The 27,127-nt window shown below is 53.9% G+C and overlaps 1 protein-coding gene across 1 annotated transcript; it reads right to left on the reverse strand.

Moving 5' to 3' along the window:
* Positions 1-16,023: 16,023 nt before the first annotated feature.
* MGAT3 (beta-1,4-mannosyl-glycoprotein 4-beta-N-acetylglucosaminyltransferase) lies at positions 16,024-17,607 on the reverse strand. The gene has a single exon (XM_055566039.1). It carries the CDS (start codon positions 17,605-17,607, stop codon positions 16,024-16,026), a length of 1,584 nt encoding a protein of 527 aa, XP_055422014.1.
* Positions 17,608-27,127: the final 9,520 nt, after the last annotated feature.

A 27,127-nucleotide genomic window follows, 5' to 3' on the forward strand; every position in this document is an offset into this window, starting at 1 on the left:
CATATTAAAAAGCAGAGACATTACTTTGCCAACCAAGCTCCGTTTAGTCAAGGCTATGGTTTTTCCAGTGGTCATGTATGGATGTGAGAGTTGGACTATAAAGAAAGCTGAGCACCGAAGAATTAATGCTTTTGAACTGTGGTGTTGGAGAAGACTCTTGAGAGTCCCTTGGACTGCAAGGAGATCCAACCAGTCCATTCTGAAGGAGATCAGTCCTGGGTGTTCATTGGAAGGAATGATACTGAAGCTGAAACGCCAATACTTTGGCCACCTCATGCAAAGAGTTGACTCATTGGAAAAGACCCTGATGCTGGGAGGGATTGAGGGCAGGAGGAGAGAGGGATGACAGAGGATGAGATGGCTGGATGGCATCACTGACTCGATGGACATGAGTCTGAGTGAACTCCAGGAGTTGGTGATGGATAGGGAGGCCTGGCGTGCTGCGATTCATGGGGTTGTAAAGAGTCAGACACAACTGAGCGACTGAACTGAACTGAACTGAGCAGGAAGGGGTGGGCACCCACAGAGCAGTTGCCCACCCATCCAATTATTCTTGCACAAATCGTTGTTTGGGGTCTCTAATGTCAATCCTAAAGAAAATCAACCCTGAATATTCATTGGAAGGACAGATGCTGAAGCTGAAGCTCCAGTACTTTGCCCACCTCATGTGAAGAGCTGACTCACTGGAAAAGACCCTGATGCTGGGAAAGATTGAGGGCAGGAGGAGAAGGGGCAACAGAGGATGAGGTGGTTGGATGGCATCACTGACTCGATGGACATGAGTTTGAGCAAGTTCCAGAAGATAGTGAAGGACAGGGAAGCCTGGTGTGCTGCAGTCCATGGGGTTGCAAAGAGTCAGACATAATGAATGAACAACAACAGCGTGCCACGCACTGCCACACGAGTGGCCAATGAGATGAGATCAAGTCCTCGTCTTCCCACCGGGGCAGATGTAAAAGGAAGTGATAAGAATTGGGAGGAAAAATAATGCATAAGGATGGAGAGAAAGGAGCTGCTTTTATACCTGAAATGTTGCTGGAGAGCCTGTCTGATAAGAGGAGCTGAGTAGGACCTGCAGGAAGGGCATTCCAGGTATTGGCCCTCAGGTGGGCCCTTAGTCTATCTTAGGAGCAGGCAGGAGGAGGCCAGTGCCTGGGGGAATAGAGTGAGCAAGAGGTGAAGAAGAGGCAAGACAGGAGGTCCTTGTCACAGGCAGGGGATAGGAGACCATCTGAGACAGGAGCCACCAGAGGATTTGGAGTAAAGTAGTGATGGGAACTGACATCCATTAGTTTGTCTGTGGTTAAAAAAAAATTATACTTAGAATTAGCCAACTGGACTTAGTTTAGATGATACAACTTGTTGGCACCACCCAAAGCATTACGGGGCCTGTCGAACCTATATGCTTTCTTCTCTCCATCAGACCCCATCAGGGTGTTGGCCTGGCTAGGTGATGTCATAAAAGCATCTTCCCAGCCTGTCTGATGCCTGTGTTGATGGCCTTGACCTCCACAAAGAACATGAGTGTGTTGCTGTCTTCTCTTTCACAGCGGATCCAGTGGCCTGGGGGACGTGGTACTGGCATAGTGGTCAAGCTTGGTTCTCCTGGGGATGCACTTCCGAGAATATTTAGGCTCCCGTTGGAGCCATGGTGTCTCTGTCCTCTGGAAGATGGGTGACATGTGGATTTTCTTTTGTGTGTGTATCTTTGGTTGCGTTTCAGCACTGCCTTCCTGACCTTCAAAGTCTGTTTTGACGTCAGCTCTGGGAGGGCAGGGGCTTTCTTCTTCACTTTTGGTGTCATCTTTGAGAAAGAGGCCCCTGAATTCTATTTTCAAAGGATCAGTCTGACTGGAAACTAATAGAAGGCTGAAGGACTAAAGCAGAGTGACTGGTCAAGAGGCTGCTGCAAAGCCCCAGGGGAGAGAGGACAGGGGCTCGGCCCAGGGGGCAGCAGTGTGGAGGGGGGTGGTCGGATCCAGGAAGTATTCGGAGGTAGGGCCACAGTCTGTTGATGGGGGAGTGAGACGGAGGGTCAACCATGGCTTTGGGGTCCTGCCTGAGTAATGCCCTATTGCTTCCCCTGCTCCAGCCTATTCAAGAGCATCTTCCAGGCTTCCCATGTTTCTAAGAGAAGGCAGTTTTCTGGGGTCTAGAGTCTCCACTCACGTAAAGGAAGATCTCCCATGACAGAGGGAGCCCCATCAATACTGGGGAGACCATGGACCCCTGGAACATCTAGGAAAGGGAGGGACCCGGATAGGGGCCTTGAGGAGGCTAAGATTTAGGAGTAATAATGTGTGTGGCATCTGGGATCTTAGGCATCATTCCCCGAGGGCTGGATTGGTATGGGAGAAACACTGAAATGGCAGCAAACCCTACAGGTGCCTTTATGAAGCAGCTGTTGTGTGCCAGACACGTGGCTAAGTACTTTACAAATGTTGTTTATGTCAAAAGTCCATGTTGGGTCAGCATGATTGTCCTGATGATGATAAGCAAAGCAGAGAAAGGTTCAGGCATTTCCCTAAGACACCAAGCCAGGCAGCTGAGAGGCTCACTGTGGAGCCCAGGTCTGTCTTACTCCAAAATGTGTATTCTTCCAACTCTTCGAGGCTGCCCTACTTTTCTCTTTAAGGAAATAATTTTGTGACCCACATAAGCCTAATTGGTGACATTCCCAGCTGGAAGACCAAGGGAACTTTTATATCTCCCCTGACCCTCCTGTTCTGGAGAACATTAATTTTAGGAGGGAAAGAGGAAGGCCCCTTGGGCATCTGCCCTTCAGATCAGCTCCTGCAGACTCTTCTTGCTCTTCAGAGCAAACTCTGGGAGACAGTGAAGGACAGGAAATCCGGGTGTGCTGCAGTCCTTGGGGCTCACGAAGAGTTGTATGTGCCTTAGAGACTGAACAGCAACAAGACAGAAAGCCAACCCAGCCCACCAACTCTCCCCAGCCTACCCAGGGAGACTCAGGGTGTAGGAAAGTGTAGATGCTCTTACTACCCAGGATGATGGAGATGTTGACTGTGACCAGATCAATGAAGACTCCGTGATATAAGCGGCCAGGGACCTGGAAATCATTCTCTGAGAGCTAACTCCATCCTCATGGGGTTTGCTATCTTCAGATGTCATCGATTCTGTATTTACCAGACTAGAACCTGATACCCCTGGACAGGTGTTTCCCCCATTGTCCTGTGAAATCTTTGCTGCCCACATTGTGCCAGGTGGTGCTGAAATGGGCTAAGGGAATGGAAGCTTGTTCACTGAATACCTCTCTTTGGCAGGCAGTCACCAGGAGTAGGGGACTGAGGGCAGAAGATGTGTGGGCTCAGAGCCCAGATCCCAGCTCCCCACTTTCCACTTGTGCACCTCGGGGAGTTCCAGGACGTAGAAGAGAGACAGGGAGACGGAGCACGGTGGCCAGCCCAGGGCAGCTGCTCGGGGAGCGGCAGTTGGCTTTCCTTCGCCCCCACCATGGGTCGCCTGCAGCCTGCCGGGCGCTGCACTAGTGCACCCACTTTTTAAAAATTGCTGCTGCTGCTAAGTCGCTTCAGTCGTGTCCGACTCTGTGCGACCCCATAGACGGCAGCCCACCAGGCTCCCCGTCCCTGGGATTCTCCAGGCAAGAACACTGGAGTGGGCTGCCATTTCCTTCTCCAGTGCATGAAAGTGAAAAGTGAAAGGGAAGTCGCTCAGTCGTGTCTGACTCTTCGCGACCCCATGGACTGCAGCCCACCAGGCTCCTCCGTCCATGGGATTTTCCAGGCGAGAGTACTGGAGTGGGGTGCCATCACCTTTTAAAAATTATTTTAAGCTTAATCCATGTTGCCATATCAGTTTACTCCATTTTACTGCTAGATAATATTCCAATATGTGTGTGCACCACAATTTTTTTAATATTTATTTATTTTACTGCCTTGGGTCTTAGTTGCATCGTATGGGATCTTTCATCACTTGGGATGATGTGACTCGAGTTGCCCTGCTGCATGTGGAATCTTAGTTCCCCGATCAGGGATGGAACCTGTGCCTCTTTTGTTGAAAGGCAGATTCTTAACCCCTGGATCACAAGGGAATTCTCTCAGTGTACCCATGTTACAGATGAGGCACCATTCAGACTGACTATAACTTCCTCGACTACAGCTTCACGACTTAGCGATTGAACAAGCACGTAGCTTTCACCTCCTCAAGGGGCAAACTGGAAGTCCCCGTGCTGGGCTGGACCAAGATGTGTTCTTGCTTCGCATCATAAAAGACAGCTTTCTAGTTCAGCTTAAATGTTTAGAAGATCTGGAAGCACTGGGCTCAGAGTTTGAGCTCCCCCTGCACACCGATCCCCACTGCTCCTTGTCATCTTATCCATGGGTGTTCATTCATCTACATGACTCGTTGGGCTCCTGTATCCTGCCAAGTCTGCCAAAGCCTCACAAGGCTTTCTCATCTGAGCTGGAAAGGAAAGGGATTTGGAGAGAAAGCATGATTGCCCACCGGAGTCAGGATGGGTACCCTCTCTGACGTATCTTCCCAGCTATAATCACAAAGCATCAAACCCTAAAATATAGAATGAGGAAACCACAACAGCACAGCTGTGCTCAAATCCAAGATAAATACCTCCACAGCTCAGGAAGGGAACTGAAGCCGAAGTTCTTGGTACAGCCTGGGAGCCAAGGTGGACTCTTGGAGAGTGCTGGGACCTGCAGGGCTCCCAAACCCTCCTGAAAGTCCCAGGAGAAAATCCAGGCATGGTGGGGCAGCTAGAGTTGAAGAAGTGAGAGCTAAGATTATTCCAGTCAAGGCCAAAGTATTACAGGAAGCAGGTGGATGTGGATGGAGAAGGAAATGGCAACCCACACCAGTATTCTTGCCTAGAGAATTCCGTGGACAGAGGAGCCTGGTGGGCTGCTGTCCATGGGGTCGCACAGAATCGGACACGACTGAAGCACTTTAGCATGTATGCATGCATTGGAGAAGGAAATGGCAATCCACTCCAATATTCTTGCCTGGAGAATCCCAGGGACAGAGAAGCCTGGTGGGCTGCCATCTATGGGGTCGCACAGAGTCAGATATAACTGAAGTGACTTAGCAGCAGCAGCAGCAGCAGTGGGTGTGGAGGGCTGAGGGTCGCTGGGCTGAGGGTTAAACCTGAGAGGTTATTCAGCTTAACTTTCCCTCTGCACAGACCCCCCTCTTCAACTGTACAGCCACTCAGAGACAGAAAAGACTGGCCAAATTGTACTTTTTAAAAAATCTTATGTCTATGGTGAATTCATTTTGTTACAAGGAGCAAGGGAGGGGTTGTAATTAATCTTTTTTTGAAACGACTGTCTGATATTTATGAAACAATCCTTCTTTCCCCCAATGCCACTTTTATCATATATCAAATTCCTGTGTGTATTGAGGACCCCGTCTCCAAGTCTTCAGAACAGAGTGGCAACTTCACATTAGCCGACTTGCAGGTCAGGGTACTGCCTTCCAATGTCTACTACTGTTATTACAAGTTAGAGGCCAGGGAGACCAGTCACCCGAGGAAGGGTGAGTTACTCTGTGCCCAGGTCAGTACAATTCATGGAGGATTTAGTGAGTATGCCCAGGCCTGGGGCAGACCACTGGAGACCAAAAAGTGAGGCTCAGCCCCTCTGTGTAGACAAGAGAGATGCTCCAGAGGTATGTCCTCTGTTCATGCTTCTCTCGGAGCTCCAGCACCGCCGGTTCACTTCCTCTGTAAACGGGAGAGAAGGTTCCCTTCCAACCCCCAACCCCACCTCCAACCCCGCTGTGCCTTCAGCACTCTGACATGCCCCCAGCATCGCCTTCATCGTGTTGTGTTACTTCCTGAGATTGGTTTTCTTTTATCATTTTCCGAAATTCTAATTTTTATACATTTGCTTTTCCATTCTGTGGCCTGTATTTGTATCATCTGGCTCACACCCAGGGTGGTGTCCCGCGAGAAGGAAGAGGAGGGAAAGAAGGGAGCAAGCCAGGCAGGTTCTGGCTCTCCCACTAGGGGGCAGCGCTGCGCCACGAGAAGGCTGGTAGAGCCCTGGTCCTTAATCCGGCTGGAAGCGGTTCCCAGCCTTTCAGCAATTCTACCCTTAATCTCCCGAAATCCTAGGCTCCCCACCTCCAATCTCATATTCTGGAATGTGGGAGGAAACCCTTCGTTCGGATTACGGGAGAGATCATATAGCCAAAAGGCCTGGTGTGGACACAGAAGAGGCTCAGGGGCCAGGTGGCCTTTCTTGTGGATCGGAGGCTCTATGGTGAGGGCTTCAGGAGTTGCCGCTCGAGAGCTCATCGTTGTGGCACCCGGACTTCGTTTCTCCCAGGCATGTGGAATCTTCATGGACCTGGGATTGAACCGGTGTCCCTTGCATTGCAAGGCAGATTCTTAACCACAGGACCACCAGGGAAGCCCCAACGTGCCTTTAACAAAAGGGCACACATAGTTGAGACTCCTGGCTGTGGGTCTTTTTGGTTTTTTTTCCTTTTTAATTTGGCTGTACCAGGTCTTAGTTGCAGCATGTGGGATATAGTTCCCCGACCAGGGATTGAACCCCGGATGCTTAGATTGGGTGTGCAGAGCCTCAGCCAATGGGCCATTAGGGAAGTCCCTGGTTGTATTTTAGCAGAGGCTCCATATAGCAGCCAGTGTATAAGCTATATGCTCCACACACACCCCTGTATTTTTCCTGGTAGTGGATGGAGAAGTTCTTTTTTATTAAAGAAAAGAACTTTTTTTTCCAGCTACACCGTAAAGTTTGCATGATCTTAGTTCTCTGACTAGGAATTGAACCCAGTCCCTTGGCAGTGAAAGCACAGAGTCCTAACCACTGGACTGCCAGGGAATTCCCAAGAACTTTTTTGGTTAATATTTGTTTATTTGACTGCACCAGGTCTTAGTGGTGGCATGCAGAATCTTCACGCTTCATTTCGGCGTGTGTGATCTTTAGTTGTGGTGTGTGGACTCTCAGTTGGGGCATATGGAATCTAGTTGTGGCATGTGGTTCTTTGATGAGGGATCGAACCCGGACCTCCTGCATTGAGAGTGTGGAGTCTTAGCCACTGGACCATTAGGGAAGTATCCCCAAGAACTCCTCCTCTAGGAGCTTCCAGCAATTTATTCTGTATCATGACCAATCTAGATAGCATATTCAAAAGCAGAGACGTTACTTTGCCAACAAAGGTCCGTCTAGTCAAGGCTATGGTTTTTCCTGTGGTCATGTATAGATGTGAGAGTTGGACTGTGAAGAAGGCTGAGCGCTGAAGAATCGATGCTTTTGAACTGTGGTGTTGGAGAAGAGTCTTGAGAGTCCCTTGGACTGCAAGGAGATCCAGCCAGTCCATCCTAAAGGAGATCAGTCCCGGGTGTTCTTTGGAAGGAATGATGCTAAAGCTGAAACTCAAGTAGTTTGGCCACCTCATGTGAAGAGTTGACTCACTGGAAAAGGCTCTGATGCTGGGAGGGATTGGGGGCAGGAGGAGAAGGGGACGACAGAAAATGAGATGGCTGGATGGCATCACCGACTCGATGGATATGAGTTTGAGTGAACTCCGGGAGTTGGTGATGGACAGGGAGGGCTGGCGTGCTGTGATTCATGGGGTCGCAAGGAGTCGGACACAACTGAGCGACTGAACTGAACTGAAGTCCGAATTGGGCCACTTGTCCATCCCTGAAGCTATCGCCCTGACCAGGCCATGGATGTACTCATTGGCTTAGCCATGCAGGGCCACCTTGGAAGCTGGGTGTACCCACTAGGAGATGCTGAGAAGAACAGGTGCAGACGTCCACAGCAGGTAGCACTGACTGAGTACTTACTGGATGCCCAGCTCTGTGCCCACTGCTTCACAGGCCTCGTTTAATACCCACACCCAGCCAATGCTTTGAGGTTGGTGCTGTCATCCCCACTTTACAAATGCTGAGCTGAACACATCTAGGGTCATGTGATTAGCAACTTGGAATCTGGATTTTGGACCCTGAGTGGCTGGATCATAACCCTGGTATACAGTAGGTGATCAGTAATGGTAGCTACTATTAGGGGATTTTCAAGGATGACTCTCAGATTTCCAGCTGTTGTGACTGGGAAGATGACGCATCATCAACAGGATGGAACGTACAGAGAAAAGAGCCTTTGGGGAAGCTGAATTCCATTTGGCTCTTCAGTGTTTGATGTGACCGTGACACAACTCCAGTGGGATCCATGAATAGGGTGCTCAGGAGAGAGTACTCGCTGGAGAGGTGTATCTGATCCCACCTTTATTTTTAGATTAATTAATTACTTTTGGCTGCGCTGGGTCTGGTGCACGGGCCCTCTTTAGCTGCAGAGTAGGGGCTGCTGTTCGTTGCAGCGCCCAGGCTCCTCACCATGGTGGCTTCTCCTGACGCCGGGCACGGGCTCTAGGTGCACGGGCTTCAGTACTTGCAGCACTGGGGCTCAGTAGTTGTGGCACACGGGCTTAGTTGCCCCGCTGCAAGTGAAATCTTCTCGGAGCAGGGACCAAACCCATATTCCCTGCATTGGCAGGTGGATTCTTATCCACTGTGTCCACCAGGAATATCCCTCAATCCCACCTTGATAAGAATCATGAACTGTAAGCAGAGTTGTGGGCCCAGGACCAAGCCCCAGAGAGACCCCTTACTGAAGGGCTGTATGGGGTAAATTGTTAGTCACTCAGTCGTGTCCGACTCTTTGCGACCCCATGGACTGTAGCCCACCAGGATCCTCTGTCCATGGAGTTTCCCAGGCAAGAATACTGGAGTGGATTGCCATTCCCTTCTCCAGGGGATCTTCCTGACCCAGGGATTGACCCTTGGTCTCCTGCATTGCAGGCAGATTCTTTACCATCTGAGCCACCAGGAAAGCCCTATGGGGTAAAAGGGGCCCAGAAAGGCAACCAGGAAGGAATGACAAGGAGGAGGAAGAGAAATGCACAGAGGCTAAGGGAAGGAGTGTTGAGAAGGGATGCATGGTGCATGTGTCAAGTGCTCCACGGGAGGAAATGCAGGGAGGTGTCGGTCATAATAATGACTCACATCTACAAAGTCCTCACAGTGCTCCAGGCTCTGTCCCAAGCTCTGGGCATCCTCACACCCACTCCAGAAGCCTGTTCTATGAAGACCCTCAGCTCACAGATGATCCAGGAGAGCAGGTTGACCAAGGGCTGGTGAAAGGTTTGCTGAAGGCAGCTGAGATTGTACCAATGGTGATATCTTTGCCCCCAGTTTGGGGGAGCATCTCCCTTCCTTTTCAGTCAATGTAGAATGGGCTCTGGTTGATCTAAGCCAATCAGTATATATGCCAACCCCTTTCCACTGTCAGTAGTCAAGGCACGATCACATGACCTCATCCAAGTCAGTGAGATCTGCGATCCAGACCCAGGGCTTTTAGGAGCTCTATTTCTTCTGTGCTGAGTACACAAGACGGGAGGGTGTGAGCCCTGGAGCTGCTACAGCCATCTTACAGGCACGAGGGGTAAAACCGTCTGGGAATGAGGGCAACACCAGTTGGGATGTGGAGCTGGGCTGAGCCACAGAGAGAGCTGGATGACCATGTGACATTGAGCTCTGCCTCAAGCTGCAGCTGAAGGCTTTACCATTACTGACATTCATTGCCAGCAACCAATAAACTCTTCCTCTGCTTTTCTAGTTTGGGTTGGATTTTCTATCCTTGATTGAAAGCAAACTGTATCAGTTATGTAGGGCCACGATTAGGCTGAGTAACAAATCACCCCCACAGCTTAGTGGCTAAAGCAGTTTAGCTCATGAGACTGGATTGATGGGTTGGACTTGACTTGGAAGTCCTCCGGCCTTGACCAGTGGGATGATGGAGACAGCCAGGCCACATGTAGAGGCCCCAATAATAACAATTATGTCACTGTTGATGTTTTGTCTCTGCAAGCTTTCAGGAGTCTAGGATAGGTGCTTCAAAGATGGTCTGTGCTACTGATGGAGGGTCGGGCTTTTCTTACAAATACTGCAGGAAGGGGTTGCAGGCTGTGGAAGGGTAGATGAGAGGCCAGATTGGTTTTTTCTCTTAATTTGGGTTTGTGTGATGCTTCCTTGGGATCATAGTCAGGCAGTGGTTTTTTTTCAGCAGCAGACCTCATGGGTAAAATGGGTCCTTCTCAGAGCCTCTTCTCAGTGGGTCTGTGAGGGTGAGGGAGTCCTGTTTATGTGACTGTTGACGGGCTGGCAGGCTCATTCTCTTATGTGTTATCCCTTCCTTTGTCAAAACAATGCAGGTCAGGTCTGAGCAGGTGGACATGTGTCTATAGCAGCTGTCCACCCACTGCAGATCAGAAAAACTGTTCAGCTGAGCCCAGCCTGAATTGTAGAATTGGGAGCAAATAGATTGTTGTTTTATCTACTATATTTCAGGGTGATTTGTGTTGCATCAATAAATAGCAACAGTGTTTAAAAACAAACAAACAGAAAGACTATTAGAAGACTATATTAATTTGGGGGGCTTCCCTGGTGACTCAATGGTAAAGAATCTCCCTGCCAATGCAGGAGACACAGGTCCAATCCCTGGTCCCGGAAGATCCCACATGCCATGGGACAACTAAGCCTGTGGACCTCAACTACTGAGCCTGTGCTGCAGAGGCCAGGAGCTGCAACTACAGAGCCCGCCTGCTGCCATCACTGAAGCCTGAGTGCCCTCGAGCCTGTGCTCTGCAGCAAGAGAAGCCGCTGCAACGAGAGGCCCTGCACTGTAACGAGAGTAGCCCCCACTTGCCACAACCAGAGAAAAGCCTGTGCAGCAACGGAGACCCAGCAAGACCAAATAAGTAAACAATTTTTTTAACTGTATTAATTTGAAAGAGTTAGTTTCCTATTACAACTGAGTCACTGGGAATTCACCGGAACAGCAGGTGAAGAGTCAAGGATGCTGGCCCTGGGCAAGGCCTCTCACTCCTTTGAGCTTTAACCAGAGATCTGTTTTAACCCCAAACATCTGTGGGTGTTTCATGATTTGGGGCACATGGGTGGAGATTTCCAATGGGCTCCAGGATGATGGGCCTTTGGGATTTGGGGGTTTTATCTGCACACAGCCAAAGCCCCCACTTGCAAAGCATACTGGGAGGATTTTAACGATGGGTCTTGACTGCAGTCATCACGTTTGCTCTTGTCTCTTCCAACCTAATGGAGCTTACCAGGTTGCCAAGCTTTTCTCTTTATTTCATTTTATCCTCTGCATGCAGTAAAGCTTTCTATGGGCTATTTTGGTAGAGAGGAGACTGAGTCTGAAAGAAAGTATATGTCCCCCCTCTGAGGTCATGGAGCCCATCGATGCCCCCACACCTACCTGGACGGCCAGGGGAGGGGATGTGTTTTACTTGATGCCCACGGACAGACAGCGACACTGGTTCCTGCATGATGCCAACCTCCGGGTTCTGGGGACTCTGTGCCAGCCTCGCCTCACTGTCCGGAGGTCATGCTTCCCTGGGTTCTCCACTGACTGTGGTCCCTCTGAGAACAGGGACTGTCCTCTCTCTCGGCGACCCATGACCCAGCCCTGTGCCTGGCTGTCAGAAGTCTGGATGATGTCTGAATGATGGCACTGGCATCACCCCCAGCCTCTCCACCTCTCCCCCCACCCTCCTCCTCCTCCCCGAATGGACTCAGAGATGGAGTGAAGTTTGGCAGTTAAGATCTCTGTTTCTGGAGTTAGGCAAACTGCCCTTCCCTGCTTTATTGAAAGTATCCAAGCCTCACTTTCCACATCTATAACATGGGAATGATAGAGAGGGAACTCTCTTAGCCCAGAGTTTGGCACAAAATAGGCATTTCATTAAAAATGTTTGTGAAGGATTACAGTGGTGATGATTCATTATCAGACACAATTTAAAGGCTGTAAACTTGACCTTAAGTGGCAGGTGGGTCATTGTTGCCGTCTTCCAGATAGATGCAGCATCTCCATCTCTCCCACTCCTGCTCAATCCTGCACCTGTGGGCACCTTCTTGGGCTTTGGGGTGTGGCTAGGAGTCCAGGCATCAGTTATGGGCATAAAGGGCTTGGTACTTCCTGGGTGCTCAGGCTACATCTCTCCCACTCCTGCTCAAGTCTGCACTTTCAAGCACCTTCCTGGGCTTTGGGGTGTGGCTAGGAGTCCAGGCGTCAGTTATGGGCGTAAAGGGCTCAGCATTTCCCAGGTGCTCAGGAGACATGAGCCCCTGCTCTGGTCAGCAACACTGTGGTCACTCCTCTTCCCTGTCCCCAGCCTGTTTGTCCATCTAAGACAGAGGCTGCACAGCCACCCCATAAGGGACCAAGGCAGAGTTCATCTGAGACTCTCCTTAGAAAATATCCAGAGGCTCCCCTCCCCAGGACAATGCCAGGATCCAAAAGACCTGGAATAAGCCTCCAGGAAGTCCCCACGTTCCACCGCCCAGGCGCCATCACAGCACAAGTCCGGGTTAGCTCCATAGGGGAGACGACCAACCCTGGAGGCTGCCATCCCCACCTGCCCTGGAGGGTTGGTACCCCTAATTCACGTCTGACCCCACACCCACTAAGTGTGTGGCCTTAGGACCACTGACAGGTGCACAATAGTGGAAGAATCACTCCCCTCTCCCTAGAGGCACCAGGGTCTTCATCTAGATCCCCAAAGGGGTCCCCTGCCCACCTCAGGAAGGTGTGGCCAGGCCCGGACCTTCTTCCTCCTTCTGTGAAGGACCACCCGTCATCACCCCCTTTCCAGGCCCGTTTCCACTGGTGGGAGGTCAGAGGCTCCCTTGGTCGGGGTCAGGGGTGGGGTAACTGCATCCCTAAATGAAGATGCTTGGAATGCCCCCCCACTGCCTGTCCAGTCCTCAGGAAGGCTCACCAACCCCCACCGACCCAGCAAGACCAGAGTCACCCACTTGCACCTCTTCTTGTGCCAGCGCACCCCCAAAGTAGCCACTCAAGTACAATCTTCAGACTTTGTAGCTGTTTTTATTATTAATATTATCTTCTCCTTTAAGCATCCCTTTAAGGGTGAAATGAAATCCAACCATTTACAGAGAAAATGATTTCAGAATGTACATATTGATTTTCCCTTACAAAAAAAATAATACTATTATTATTATCGGTGTCCTTAAATTACACATTTCCCAGGGCGCTGCCTGCTGCTGGGGCAAGTCCTAGCTCCCCACCCTGTCACCTGTCCCCAAAGCTCTCCCACGCCTGCCTGTGGGAACCACCACACCCTAGGGAACCCCTGAAGGGTGGGCTGGGCCTCCATGAGTCTGGAAACACCCGGGCCAGGGCTTCCCAAGGAAGGAAGGAAGGTGGCTACGAGGACAGGGCCAGCAGCTGCTGGCGTCCCCTTTCACAGCTTGGTTTGCCTTCATAGAGGGGAGTGGCCCAGGGCTCCCCTGTCTCCGAAGTTCCCAGTGTATGATGTGACTCTGAGTGAAACCCTGCGACCCCACGCCTTGGTCCCCTGACCCTGCGGACGGCTGTGCTTGCTCTCCATGGCCAGGCCTCCACTGGGGGGTGACCACGAACACGCCTGGCCCTCCTTGTCCGAGAGGGAAGGTGGGGTCTGGCACGTCTGAGCTCCTTCCCTCTTTCTACCTTTGCCCCTGAGCTGGCGAACTGGAAGCAAGCGACCCCTGCCAGCCTGGAGGGGGGACCTCCCCACAGGTGTGGGGGTGTGGGGTGAGGAGGCTGTCAAGGTGGGAGGCCCTGGGCTGGGGCTCAGGCATGTGTCCCCAGAGATGCCCGCCCAGGAGGTGGGCAGAGGTGGCTGGCGGGCAGGCCCTGGCCTGGGGTGACCTGGAGCCATAGGGACACCCTGACCTCTTGAGCCACTTCTCAGCCCCAAGAGGGGCCGGGGGGTTGGGGGGTGCTGCTCTAACTCTGAGGGAGGGGTTGGTTTCCTTGGGACACCCCCTCAACCGGAGGGACAGTGGGGGCCCCCCAGCCTGCTTCATGCCTGCCTGCCTGAGGCTGTTCCGCGGCCAGCTCCCCACACCACACCAGCTCCCCGGGAAACCCCCCAGTAAGACATGCCGAGAAAGTCTTGGCTGGCGACTTGGAGGGAAGAGGCCGGGAGGTCGTGGGCTCGCAGCGGTACAGCCCTCAGGTTGAGAGCATTCTCATTCCTTGGACTGAAAGACAGACAGACAGACGGACCCCCATATCCCTTTTAGCCTGGCTTTCTGGCTCCCCAGGTTGCCCTTCTACCTCAGTCATTTTGGGGAGTTGCAGGAAGTATGGCCACAGGCTCCAGGCCCCAGCAAGGGGAGGCCTGGGCCCGGCTCCCACGTCCCACACACAGGCATATATGCACAGGGACACACCAATACGGACACGGACAATCCACACCAAGCATGCACCCATGCCATAAATACACACGCACGCAGACAGGTACCGTTCCGCAGGCAGGCTCTGCGTCCAGCATCACTGGGTGAACACCCAAGGGGGCCGTTGGGAGGGGGCGCCTCTCCCCGCCCCCTGCATGCTCTCAGTGATCCAGCCCTGGGTCGCCAGTGAGGCGGGCAGGGCCGGGCTGACCCAGGAGCTGTGGGCATGCCAGCAGGGCCCCACCAGTGCGACAGCCACTTCTGCCCTCTCCCCTCCTCCCTCGGGGCCAGAGATGTCCCTTGTCCCCGTAAGTATCTCTCCACCTTCATTTTTTCCCCTCCTTCCTTTAATAGGTGAAAGGGGCAGCCCAGCTGGAAACTACTTTTCCCTGGTGGCCAGGCAAAATTTCTGGTGGCCAAGTGACTGAGTCCTGCAAGATGCCATCAGAAGTGACTGTGCCATCTCTGGCTCACGCTCTTAACAGAAAGGGTGTGCACGTTCTGTTTCCCTCGGACATGGATGCAAACGTGATGGTGGGAGCTGGAGCAACCACTCTATCCAGAGTTGGAGGCATGAGGCAGGGAAGCAGAGCTGCCCTCCAGACCACCACCCTCCAGAGAGGTAAGTTAGAAACAAGCTTCTGTCTGCCGAAACCACTGTATTTTGGGGTCTCTTAATTACAGCCGCTTAGAATCTACTCTAACATATACACCCCCCTCCCCCGAGGCAACTAAGGAATGAGACGACAAACAACTGGCCTTAATGTCCCTCGTGGCCCCTTCCTGGCCCCAAGCCAGCCCCCAAAGGGGCACAAGGGTGCCTCCACCTGAGACAGTGGCGAGCTGAGGCTGTGGGTTCTAGTGGGAAGGGGTGATGGGGGAGGAGGCTCCCCACCCCCCACCCCCACATCTCACCTACTAGGCTAGCTGACGGTCCCATCCCAGCCTGAGAACTGGACTCTTGGAACTTGCAAGGACTGGGTGGGCAGCCCACAAGACAGCGATATAAAAAGTAAGAAGAAATGTCAAGGCCAGCTTGGGAACCTAAAAGAAGACTTCCCGGGCCTCCCCACACCTGCGTCATCTCCAGAGGGGCTGAGGGGCACACGGCCACCTGTGCTGTATGTCCTGTAAGACGAGGGTGGAGGTCCCCACTCCCTCTGGCCCAGCACTCCTGAGGCCACTACAAAGCATCCATTGGAGCTTCTTCCCAGCTGCCGTTTTTCATTCCCTCCCACCTTGGTGTCCCTGCTTCGTCCAGGGCCCGAATGCAACTATTTACAGAGCCCTGGGAACTCCTGGCATCTCTCCCTTCCTACGGTGGGTCCAAAGCCCCAGGAGGCCAAATGGTGGGCTGCTTCTCCCTGGAGGGGACCGCGGCGCCCCTCTTGGCTGCCCTACGGCGTTCCTGCAGGCTCCCTCCCCCACCCACCCCTGCTCCCCAGTAACCCTCCTGCGCTGTCTGCGCTGTCTGCGGGAACCTCCCAGGCGCAGCACCCCTAGGGGCGGTAGCACCTGCTCTCCTCCCCTGGTGACGAAGGGTATTTTCTGAGCTCACAGGCCTGACCCTGGATTCACAGGGGCTTGAGTAGAAAAGACTCCCCCACCTTCCACTCCTGGTCCTCTGATGAACCACCCAGAGGGTGGAAGGAGGCAGAAAGGTAACGACAGGAGGGGCAGTGCCAACACCCCACCCCACCCCCACCCTGCCACTGGCCCTGTAAGATCATGCAGCCTTAGCCTTCAACCACATCCAATTTGCCCCTGGCGGGTGGCCTTCCCTCCGAACCCTTGTTCCGCTGCCCACCGGCCGCTGTGCTCTTGGGCTCCTGGTAGGGATTGTCCAGCAGGTAGCGGAACTGGTCGTAGTTCTTCAGCAGGTACTTGGGGGCGTACATGTGCTCGCTGGGGTCGGCCGGCGGGTACTCCTGCTGCGTGCCGTCGAACCAGCCCCCCGTGCGGATCAGGCTCCGGATGTAGTTGAGGTCCCGCTTGTCTTCGTAGTCGCCCCAGCGGGGGAAGTCGCCGTTCTGGGCCGACACCAGCTTGAAGTAGATGCCCTCGGGCGTGAAGCACCAGGAGCAGTGCCAGCCGGCAAAGTGCAGGGGGCTCCCCAGCGACCACTGCACCAGGATGTGGCCCGTGCGGTTCTCATACTGGCGGAAGTTAGGCATGGTGTAGTACTGGCGGCGGCGCAGGCGGATGCCGTCCAGCCCGTACACCGTCTGCAGCATGTCCACCGTGCAGCCCGACACCACCTCCAGGGTGCCCGGCTGCTTCCAGAAGAAGCCGTACAGCGACTTGCGCATGTGGAAGGCGAAGGGCTCCGTCCAGCCATCGTAGAGCTTGAGGAAGAGCACGCCGTCGCGCGCGGGGATCTCGTCGGCGTCGTCGATGATGAAGACATCGTCCGGCCGTAGGTTGCGCAGCCGCGACACGCCGTCCTGCGTCAGGAAGGTGCGCAGGTAGTCGTCTGCGATCCAGCCGTCCTGCCGCCCGCCCAGCGGGAAGTGGTCCAGGAAGACGTAGAGCACCTTGTGCCGGATGTACTCGAAGGTGCCGTTGGTCAGCATCTCGCGGAACTTGAGCGGCCGCGGCTCCCCGTACGCTGTAAAGTTGGACTCGCACACCACGAAGGCGTCCACCACGTCGCCCAGCTCGTGGAAGCGCACGTCCAGCAGGTCGAACTCATGGTTGATGTTGATGGCGTTGATGACCCGCCGTGGCACCTCCCGGGGCACCAGGCGCTCCTTGGTGGGCAGGTTGGAGTACTGCACCACGGTGGGCACGCCGCAGCTCGGCCCGTGCCAGCCCGGGAGGCACACGCACTCCACCCACTTGCGCCGCGTGCCGCCGCGGCTCCCCGCTCGCTCCCGGGTGCTCAGCAGCTGCCGGCCCGGGCCCGCCTCCACCTTCTCCTCTGGCCGCCCCGATGGGGGCTTCTCCAGCATCTTGGTACCTGGCTTGAAGCAGACGCCCCCGGCTTTGGTACGGACGAAGTACTCGGTGGTGTCCTCAGGCAGCACGAAGTCCATCCGGTGGAGCTCCTCCGTGGCCTTGCTCGGGGACAGCGGCTGGAGCAGGGGTGAGTGGGAATAGAGTGGGGTCCGCAGCAGGTCGGGGCTACCCGGCTCCGGGCTGGCCTGGGGCGTGACCGGGGCATTGTTCCAGAAGAAGCTGGACACCAGGTTAGGGCTGAGAGAGGCTAGTTCGCGGGGGAAGGTGACATAGGACAGGGTCTTAAAGAAGTGCAGGAAGGAGATGAGACACAGGCCGGCCATACAGAACATGAGAAACAGCTTGTAGCGTTTCATCTTCATCCTGCAGGAAACGGGAGAAAGCCCAGCGGTCAGGATCTGCAGACCTGGCAAGGGGAGCCTAAGGCTCTTCTCCTGAGGGAGGGAATGCAACTTTTAGGGAAACTAAAATAGAAAAAGTCGTGTTCAGGCTTCAGAAGCAGGAGAGCCGGCCTCTGACCTGTTTGCACACTGCCTGGATTCCAGGCCTGCCTGAAAGTACAGCAAGTCAGGCAGCACTTTAAATAAGAAAGGGAGTGGGTCTTGGGATTCTTGAGCCCCTGGAGATCTGGCCAACCCCCTGGGGTCTAATGAAATCCTGTGATTCACAAGGTGAAACAAACAGCATTGTAAAAGTTAAAAACAAGAACAAAAAAAGACAACCCAGAGCCACATTTTTGAACACAAACTGTTTATAGTATCAGGTTGTGGCCTGGGATTATAAGCAGGAGCCCCCAAAGCTGCAATTTGGATTAGCACCCATGGGGTGTATGCACCACCCAAAACCCTTCCCATGTGGGATTCCAGATTGCAGGGACCTCCCAGTGATGGTCAAGTCTGGATGTAGGTTGTTGGCCCAGTGTGGTGCTATATATGTTTTTATATGTCTATTGTTTCTTTCTTCTTTTAATGACTGTATGTTGAAATTAAATTATCTTCTATAAAAAATTAAAATTGTTTACTTGTGTGCAAGAGTGGTTTCAAATGAATCCTTTGAAAAGGTTTACTAAAAGGAAAGTAAAACTTTTGGCAGAACAGCAGCCAGCTCCAGCACCTGGCCCACCCCACCATGACTGTACTGCGCTTTACTCCAGGAACAGAATGCATCCTGGGAGAAGCTCAACCTTGGACCATAAAGCAGGCTAAGCACACAATTTATGCTTTTGAATCATGGTGCTGGAGAAGACTCTTGAGAGTCCCATGGACAGCAAGGAGGTGAAACTAGTCAATCCTAAAGGAAATCAACCCTGAATATTCAATGGAAGAACAGATGCTGAAGCTGAAGCTCCAATCCTTTGGCCACCTGATGCGAAGAGTCGACTCATTGGAAAAGAACCTGATGCTGGGAAAGATTGCAGGCAGGAGGAGAAGGGGATGACAGAGGATAAGATGGTTGGATGGCATCACCAACTTAATGGACATGGGTTTGAGCAAACTCCAGGAAATAGTGAAGGACAAGGGAAGCCTGGGGTGCCCTAGTCCATGAGGTTGCAAAGAGTCAGACATGACTGAGTGACTGAATAACAACTCCTTCATTGCCCCATGCAAGGCATTTGACTGATATCCAGCCATAAATATTATCTGCTTGAGGTGCATCACTGGTTTTATATGCATTTTTTCTGTTCTCAGCTTAATATTTTTTATGATTATTATTCTATTGAACACTCATCCAATCAAGTGGTTTTCCTCAATCAACGATAGGTTAAAGAGATTTCACGTCAGTAGAAATAAATGTACCATTTCCTTTTAAATTTCACATATTCCATACTCATCTGGAATGAATCGTTCTCTATGAGGGGTCATGATTATGACCATTCTCTACTTGTTTGCAGTTTATCAATTAGTTTATGGTTGTGCAATGGAGAGCCATATATATTGTTTTTCATAATTAAAAAAAGTTCTGTTTTAGAATATTTGTAGCTTATCAGAAAAGTTGCAAAGATAGTTCAGAGGGTTCCTTCACACCTGTCACCCCATCTCCCCAAGTGTGGACACTGACATTGCCGCAGTGTGTGGTCACGACTAAGAAACTGAAAGGCTCACAATTCTCTACACTGGACTCCACGCTTCACTCAGCCACACTCTTCATCTCATGAGCAAGCCTGTGCGGCACCTTTGACTCTCACCACACAGCCCAGGACAGAGGGCACACCGGCCAGGAGGCTACACCCATCTGACCACCCAAGTCAGACCAGTGCCTTCCCGGGTAGCACTGAGTGGGAAAGAATGTGCTTGCCAGCACAGCAGACGTAAGAGACTCAGGTTCGATCCCTGGGTCAGGAAGATTGCCTGGAGAAGGGAATGGCACGCCACGCCAGTGTTCTTGCCTGGAAAATCCCATGGGCAGAGGAGCCTGGAGGGTTATAGTCTATGGGGCTGCAAAGAGCCAGGCATGACTGAGTTCATGACCAGTGCCTTGGCTGGAGTGACCTACGGAGTCAGAGGAGGGGCTCGGACAGAAACTGGTGTTTTCATTTCCCTTCCACAGATCTCCCTGTGTATGTGTGTGTGTTTGGTTGGGGCGGGGCGGGGGAGGGCGCGCACTGTCCTTTCCCTTAAAATGTTCCTTTCTGTGGCCTCTCCCTGCGTCTGGTTCTTCCTCTGGGTCATTTGAGCATCCCTGGTGGCTCAGAGGTTAAAGTGTCTGCCTACAATGTGGGAGACCTGGGTTCGATCACTGGGTTGGGAAGACCCCCTGGAAAAGGAAATGGCAACCCACTCCAGTATTCTTGCCTGGAGAATCCCATGGACAGAGGAGCCTGGTGGGCTGCAGTCCACACGGTCACGAAGAGTCGGACGCGACTGAGTGACTTCACTTCACTTGCTATACTTTCCCCTTCCTTTCTTAACTTAAGCCAGGCTCCTCACCGTTCTGAACCTTGGTTTCTACATCTGTGAAATGGGTACAGAGTTCCTAGTGTACAGCAGGAATTCAACAGCTTTCTACTTCTTTCAAAGCTCAAGGCTGAAAGACTCCAACATAAATGTTCTCCAAACTACATGATCATAAGGTGCACAATCATGAAATGTTTGATCTAGAACAAGCTTTAAGGACCATCTCCTCCCACCCTTTCATGTCGGGGAGGAGGGGCCTCACCTTGGAGCAGTTGAGTTTGCGGATCCTGCTGGCCAGGGCAGTACTTGTGCCCTCAGATGCCCCCCCTCCTCCGGTTTAAATGCAGACACCCTGGAGCCTGGCCTCAGGTGCCGGCTGGACAGCTGACTGCAGGAGGCAGGACAATCAGGGGTGAGGGCCTGACCTCTGCTAAATGTCAACTGCCCTGGGACAGAGGCAGGGGGACTGGTCTCCACTTGCTCTGGGGGAGGTGGAAGGGAGCTCCCGTCCCCACCACGGATTATAGCCCTGCTCTGGCAAAGGCAGACCAGGCCGGCGGGGTGAATGGAGTGGCCAAGGGCTGAGGCCCAGTAGAGGCAGGAGGATGGGAGCTCTTGCTGGGGCGGGACCAGGCACAAGGCGACTCTGCAGACAAGAGATCAGCATGGCAGAGGTCTCCAGAGTGACCCTCCCGAGGGCTTTTAGGACCTGGCAAGGCAGCCCCGATTCTTCTGGCGGATCATTTCTCCCCACTTGGAGCCTGTCTCTATGAGACACCCCAATCCCAGCCCTCCCTGGACTGAACTGGCCGTGAGTGGTGAAGGGCAAGGTTGGGGCCGCCACTCAGAAGAAATCTCCTGGCAGCTGTGAACACAGGCCCCAGGAAGGTAAGAGAAACTCCGGTAAGGGGCCCCCACAGCCCTGCTGAGGTCACACTGACCCAGCTGCCCCTCAGCTCCCTGGTCAGACAAGCTTTTAGGATCTAGTTACCCCTGGCCAGCTGCACCCTTTGGAAAACAGACTCGCCAGGGCCTGGAAGTCCCCGCTCTGAATTGCAGGGGCCTTCAGGGTGAGGCCATGTGATAAGGTCCCAGCCCGGCTTGCCACCAAGAATCACAGAATGGAGTGTGTCTCCCTCGTGGCTTGGGCCGCTGGGAGGCTAACAGACACAGAGGCTGGCCCAGAGCAAGGCAGTCCCTCCCAGGCCAAGTTTTCTGGGACACTGTTACACACAGCTGTCTGGGTTGTTTTTTTCTTTTTTCCTTGAACTTGTTCTTGGCCTGATCTTTTTTTATCTTATCTTCAAGTATTTTCAAATACATTTTATAGACTGAGTGGCCTATAAACAAGAAACCGAATAAATAAATAAGCATGGGCCCTGGGGTCTCATGTAAGTCTTGTCCACCCAGGGAGACTGAGGATTGTGATCACTTTCACAGATGGGGAAACTGAGAGTCAGAAAGATGGCAAGACTCTCCCCAAAGGATATTAGGAAGGCGACCAAATCAGGACCTCAAGGTAAGTTCGGTTTCCGAACCAGCCTCTGCCTCCTTACATCTGAGACCACAGCCCTCCTTGGTGCTGCTGGCCTGGCTGGGGGCTAAAGCCATGGAACCAAACTAGACCCCTGCTTCAGCATCTCTGCCTCCATTATAAAGCATCATCTAGAACCACCAGATGTACCTACAAAGCTGATGGTCAAGTCCCGAGCACATGACATGCACGTCCTCACCGGATCCCCCCACCATGTAGCAGGTACCACTGTCTTTCCCATTTTACAGATGAGGAGACCGAGGCCAGAGAGATGGTATAACTTAGTGACACACAATTCACACAATTAGTAAGGGTCGGACTCGATCCTGTGGGGTCAGTAGTGGGATTTCATCCAGTGGTAAAGCTGTCCTGGGTCCCTTCCACCTGCCAAGTTCAGCCCAAGTGGGGTGAAACCCAAGTTGGGTGATAAGGGTCCCATGGAGAGTCCACCAGTGACCAGTGAAGACAGTCCGTGGATGGAACAGCCACCACCGCATCTGACCCACGTGACCCCCTGCAGGGTGTCACCCAACCCGTCTCCTCCATTTACTCAGTAACTACTTATTAAGAGCCCACTGAGTGCCAGCCACTGCACTGGCCCTGGGAGCATAGCAGATGAGGACCACAGGAGCCCCCAGCTCATGAGCTGGTGCAGGGTGAGCGGGGCATGGGGCTGTGGCAACTAGAATGAGCCAAATCCTACGGTACGTTAGAAAGACGTGGTCTGGAGAAAAATAAAACGATAAAGACTAGGAGTGGGCAGGTTTGCAGGTAATCAGGTGGCCAAGGTGGGCCTTAAGAGTGAGTCCAAAAGACAAGGGAGGAGGGGCGGCGGAACGGAAGTGCTGGAGTGCGGCTTTCACGGGAGGATGCTAAGCGTTCAGGCTCAGCTGGGCTGCTCTGCTGAGAACAGACGGTCCCTGAAGAAAAGAGCAGGGAGAGTGGCAAGGAGGCCGCAGCACTGTCTGGGCAAGGGGCGGGGTGCAGGCAGCAGTCAGACCTGGCGTGAAGTGTGAGTGACGAGTCACACTCAGTGGCTCCAGGACCTGCAGAATGGACCAGCCTTTGACTGGGGCGGAAGCCATCCGTTAACCGCCTCCATGGAGATGGAAAATGGCAGAGCTGGGCTGGAGGCAGCTCTTGTCTCTGCAGGGTCCTCTCTAAGTGCCTTGCCCACTTCAGTCACCGAATCAGAGAGACCAATCTGCAGCCCCACCCCGTCCCTTCTTCCCAGGGCTGAGCCCATCTCCCCATCTGTCTGTCTCATCTCTGGGCACGAGCCCCTGGGGGCAGGGCGCCATCAGGGAGCGAGCTTCAACCAGAGCCGCCAACTGTGTGCACAGAGCCTAGAGCCAGACAGCCCAGCTCAACCCTCTGGCTCTGCCATTTCCTATCTGCGTGGCTTTGGCGGGTGAAAGTAACTTTCCTCCTTTGGCTCATCTAGAAAATGAGGGTTCAATAATAACCCATGTGAAGCTCCTAGCAGAGTAAGAACCCAATAAGCATTAGCTCTTCTTACCGCTACTGTTATTCCCCCACCTGGAAGCAGAGTAGGGACAGCCTTCAGCTGGGGGGAGGGGGTAGCATGTGCACAGGCTCAACCAGAGCTGAGCCCCTGGCAGGGCCTGGGGCCTGGTGGGTGCTTTCTTATTTACCAGCAGCAAGGAGTCGAGTCAGGGGCTCAACTGGAGCCTGGTCAGAACCTGAGTCTGACGGGAGATGGGCTAAGAAACAGTGCCCTGCTTTCCTGGGCTCCACTGGGGCTCCCCAGAAAGGAGGGAAGAACTATGAGACTCTGGAAGCCTCCCTAAAAGACCCCCCGCCACACACACACACACAAACACACCTACTCACTCACTCTGTAGGCTGCACCAGCCTCAGAGCCCTGGGTCTCCTGCAGGAAGGTGATGCGAATGGACCGGGTGCTTCCTGACAGTCAGATAATCATGGCCACAGGAAGCTGACCCAGACCCAGGATGCTGGCAGTACCAGCCCACCCTGGGCCTCCTCTTTCTGTACTGACTCACAGCCATGGCCATGCTCGGAAGGTTCCAGCTGGGCAGACTGTCTTTGTACCCTGCCTCTTCCTGCTCCTCCCTCCGTCTTGTGATCTCTTCCCCAGGCCTCTGCTTGATAAGCTTATGAGGTGAGAGAAGGAAGGTGAGCCCAAAGCCCACGACCCAGTCACGGCCTTGGGGTCTGGGCTCAGGCTGCGTCCAGTGGGGGCTGCCGGCCAGAGAGAAGACAGGTGCTCCCTGAAGGCCACAGGCTGTGACTCGTGTGCCAGTCAGGCGGGCAGCAGCCTCCCGGGTGTGGATGCACCCTGACAGCTGTCACCTGGTGACCAGGCTCCTGTGGCGCTCTCCATGGTCCTGAGCTCACATGCGCTGACCAGGGTCCTAGCTCGGCCCTTAGCCGGCCTCACCCTGGGCCCTGCCAGCCTCTGCTGAGGTCTTGCAGCTTCTGTCCTAACGGCCATGTCCCCTGTTCACCACCCTCTGGCCCCCTTCTCCGTCTGCCTCGCGACACCTTGCTGACAGCGGTGATCCCTGGTGTCCTCAGCTCGGGAGCAGCCACAGGGCACCCAACTCCTCCGGCTGACAGAAGGGGCCACCAGTGAACAGGTCTGACACCTAGGAGGTGCTCAGGGCACTCTTAGAATATCCATGGGGGAAATCTCAGAGGTTGCAGAGCCCACCCTCTGTCTCCACTCCTAGCAGGAATCTACAGCCCCCAACCCAAGAGTACCTTCAGATGGACTCTCACCAGCTCCCATGAGCTTCAGCGGGCATCTTGACTGAGCCGAAGTCTGCCTTGCACCCCATCCCAGTTCCGCTCTACGGTACCCAAGAGCTCTGCCTAGCTCCGTGTGCCAGGCTTTGCTCCTGGCCAGCTTTGTTAAATGACTGGGCCGATTTGGGACGGGGGGGGGGCTCCTTACTGACTGGCACCCATCACCCTGCAATGCACTCTCAGTGACTTATCTGGCTTTCCGAACCAAACCTCTTGCCCCAGGCCAGTGCCCCTCCCGAGTGTCCATATGGCCTCTGCTTGTCCAATTCTGAGTACCGCCCATTCCGGGCCATTTGGGCTGCTAGAAATTCTTCTATTGGCCTCAATCAGCTTCCCTGGAGCTTCTGCCCCCACTTCCGGGTTCTTCCTTGCGACTCAGCAGAGGAAACCAGTGTCTCAGGGACCAGAAGACAGCAACCACCTCCCACGGAGTCTGGAACTAAATAAGGGTCTTTCCGACGTGAGGTTCCCCAATCCCACATGCGGAAGAGACGGGGTGAGGAGGTGGCTACGGAACATGACGGATCCCATAGCTCTGGCAAGGTGGGAGAAACAGCTGATGCTGAGTCATCTCTCGTTTTATTCATTCCTTTGGTTCATATCCATCAGGCCAGCTCCACAAGAAACAAGCCTACACCTGGGGTCACTCGACAGCCAGCGCGTGACCCAGGCTGCTGGTGGACGTTTACCAAGAACCTGCTATGCGCCAGGCGCTGCCGATGCAAGGGCTGGAGAAAAAAAATCAGGGGCAGATGCCTGGGGCAGACCCTGAAGGAAGGTACGTGTGTCTCCATTTCGCAAATGAGGAAATATGGGGCTTCAAGAGGTTAAGCTACTCACTCCGCTACCCAGGGCTTGTGGGAATGAAGATGAGATGGAAAACTGAGGCTCCCTGAGCATCCTGCACCTACCAACAGGTAGACCTGGAGTGGGGCTGCAGATTTGGGAGTCTGCCCGGGCTGGACAAGAATGGCTGAGGGTGGGTCGGGTGTACCATGACCCTCAGTCCCCAGGAATTCTGCTCCCCTGGCATCCCCTGGAGAGAGCGAATCGGCCCAAGGGAAGGACTCCATCTGCCCAGGTGACTGGAATGTCCTGATAAAACCTGTTTAACCAGGGGGTGGGGTTGGGGCACAGCTACCACCCTCCCCATCCACAGATAAGGGACCCAAGCGGCCAGGCAGAGCCACACCGGGAGCCAGTTCTTGGACCAGCCAGATGGGGCACTGAGGCCACTTCCCTGGGCACTTCCGCTTTCTCTGCTGGCTCGGCTCCAGGGGGCCGGCCTGGATTAAGAACTATGGAATGACTGGTGGCTCAGATGGTGAAGAATCTGCCTGCAATGCGGGAGACCTGGGTTCCATCCCTGGGTCGAGAAGATCCCCTGGAGAAGGGAATGGCTACCGACTCCAGTATTCTTGCCTGGAGAATCCTATGGACAGAGGACTCCATGCGATTGCAAAGAGTCAAACACGTTAGTCTGAGCGACTAACACTAACTGCTAAATACTAGGTGACTGAGGGAGAGAGCGGAGGAGGCATGCTGCTCTGAGGGGAGCCCAGACATGCCAGGACCAAAAGGGGGCTGAAGGCAGGGCCTGGGGAAGGTCTGGGAAGGTGGAAGAGCAGGAGCGGAGCCGTGAGGGACCAGCCAGTGCCCGTGGTCTGTGCCAGGCGGGGACACAGACTGACCCGAGCCTGGCAGTGGGGGGGGGGGGGGGGGGAGTGGCCAGGCCTGGATCTGCACAGAGGCCTCCTGAGACAGCATCCAGACCCTGCAGCCAGATGGCAGGGCTTCGCCACTTCCCTGGGCCTCAGCTTCCTCACCAGTGAAATGGGGTGATGATGTGGCTGTCACGGGGCAGTGGTGAGGGGTCTGCATGTCTGAAGTGCCTGGACCAGGAGGTATGTGTGAGACAACAGCTGGTGAGGGGCACGTGGGGAACGTCTGTCACGGGAGGAGGGAGACCACTGAGGCCTCTGAGGTGGCAGTGGGGACTCTGGGGTGGCTCTGGGGATGAGGAGAGGGGCTGGACGCACAGACCTACAAACATGCCAAAGAAAGGGCTCTGTGGGCACTGAGAACAGGTGTTCCCAGAGCAAGGCGCCCCCAAGGTGCCCCAGCCCTGACCCTAGCTGCCCCTGGACATGACCAGGGGCCACTGAGCCAGGGCAGTCCAGTCTCCTCCAGCCCCTGCTTTGGGTCTGTCACCCTTGGCGGCAACAGGCGTTGTCCCCTGCCTCGCCCACCTCTGTCCCCACACTGTTCTCTTAAGTCAGGTGGGCCTGCGTTCCCCACACCCAGCCCAGGACCCAGACAGACAGACATTCAGCGAGTGTTTGGGGCAAGCCAGAGGGAAAAGCTTTGGCCAGTACTTTGGCCACCTGATGCAAAGAGCCGACTCACTGGGAAAGACCCTGATGCTGGGAAACACAGAGGTGAGAGGTGGCAGAGGATGAGATGGTTTGATGGCATCACTGACTCCAGGGACATGAGTTTGAGCATGTTCTGGGAGACAGTGAAGGAAGGGAAGCCTGGCACGCTGCAGTCGGTGGGGTCACAAAGAGTCAGACAAGACTGAGCGACTGAATAACAACAACAACAGAGGGAGGCGCACTAGGGTGGAATTTCAGGCACAAGGATCTGGCTGCATCTGTTCCC

Source organism: Bubalus kerabau, chromosome 1 (genome assembly GCF_029407905.1).
Source record: "Bubalus kerabau isolate K-KA32 ecotype Philippines breed swamp buffalo chromosome 1, PCC_UOA_SB_1v2, whole genome shotgun sequence".
NCBI classification, from domain to species: Eukaryota; Metazoa; Chordata; class Mammalia; order Artiodactyla; family Bovidae; genus Bubalus; species Bubalus kerabau.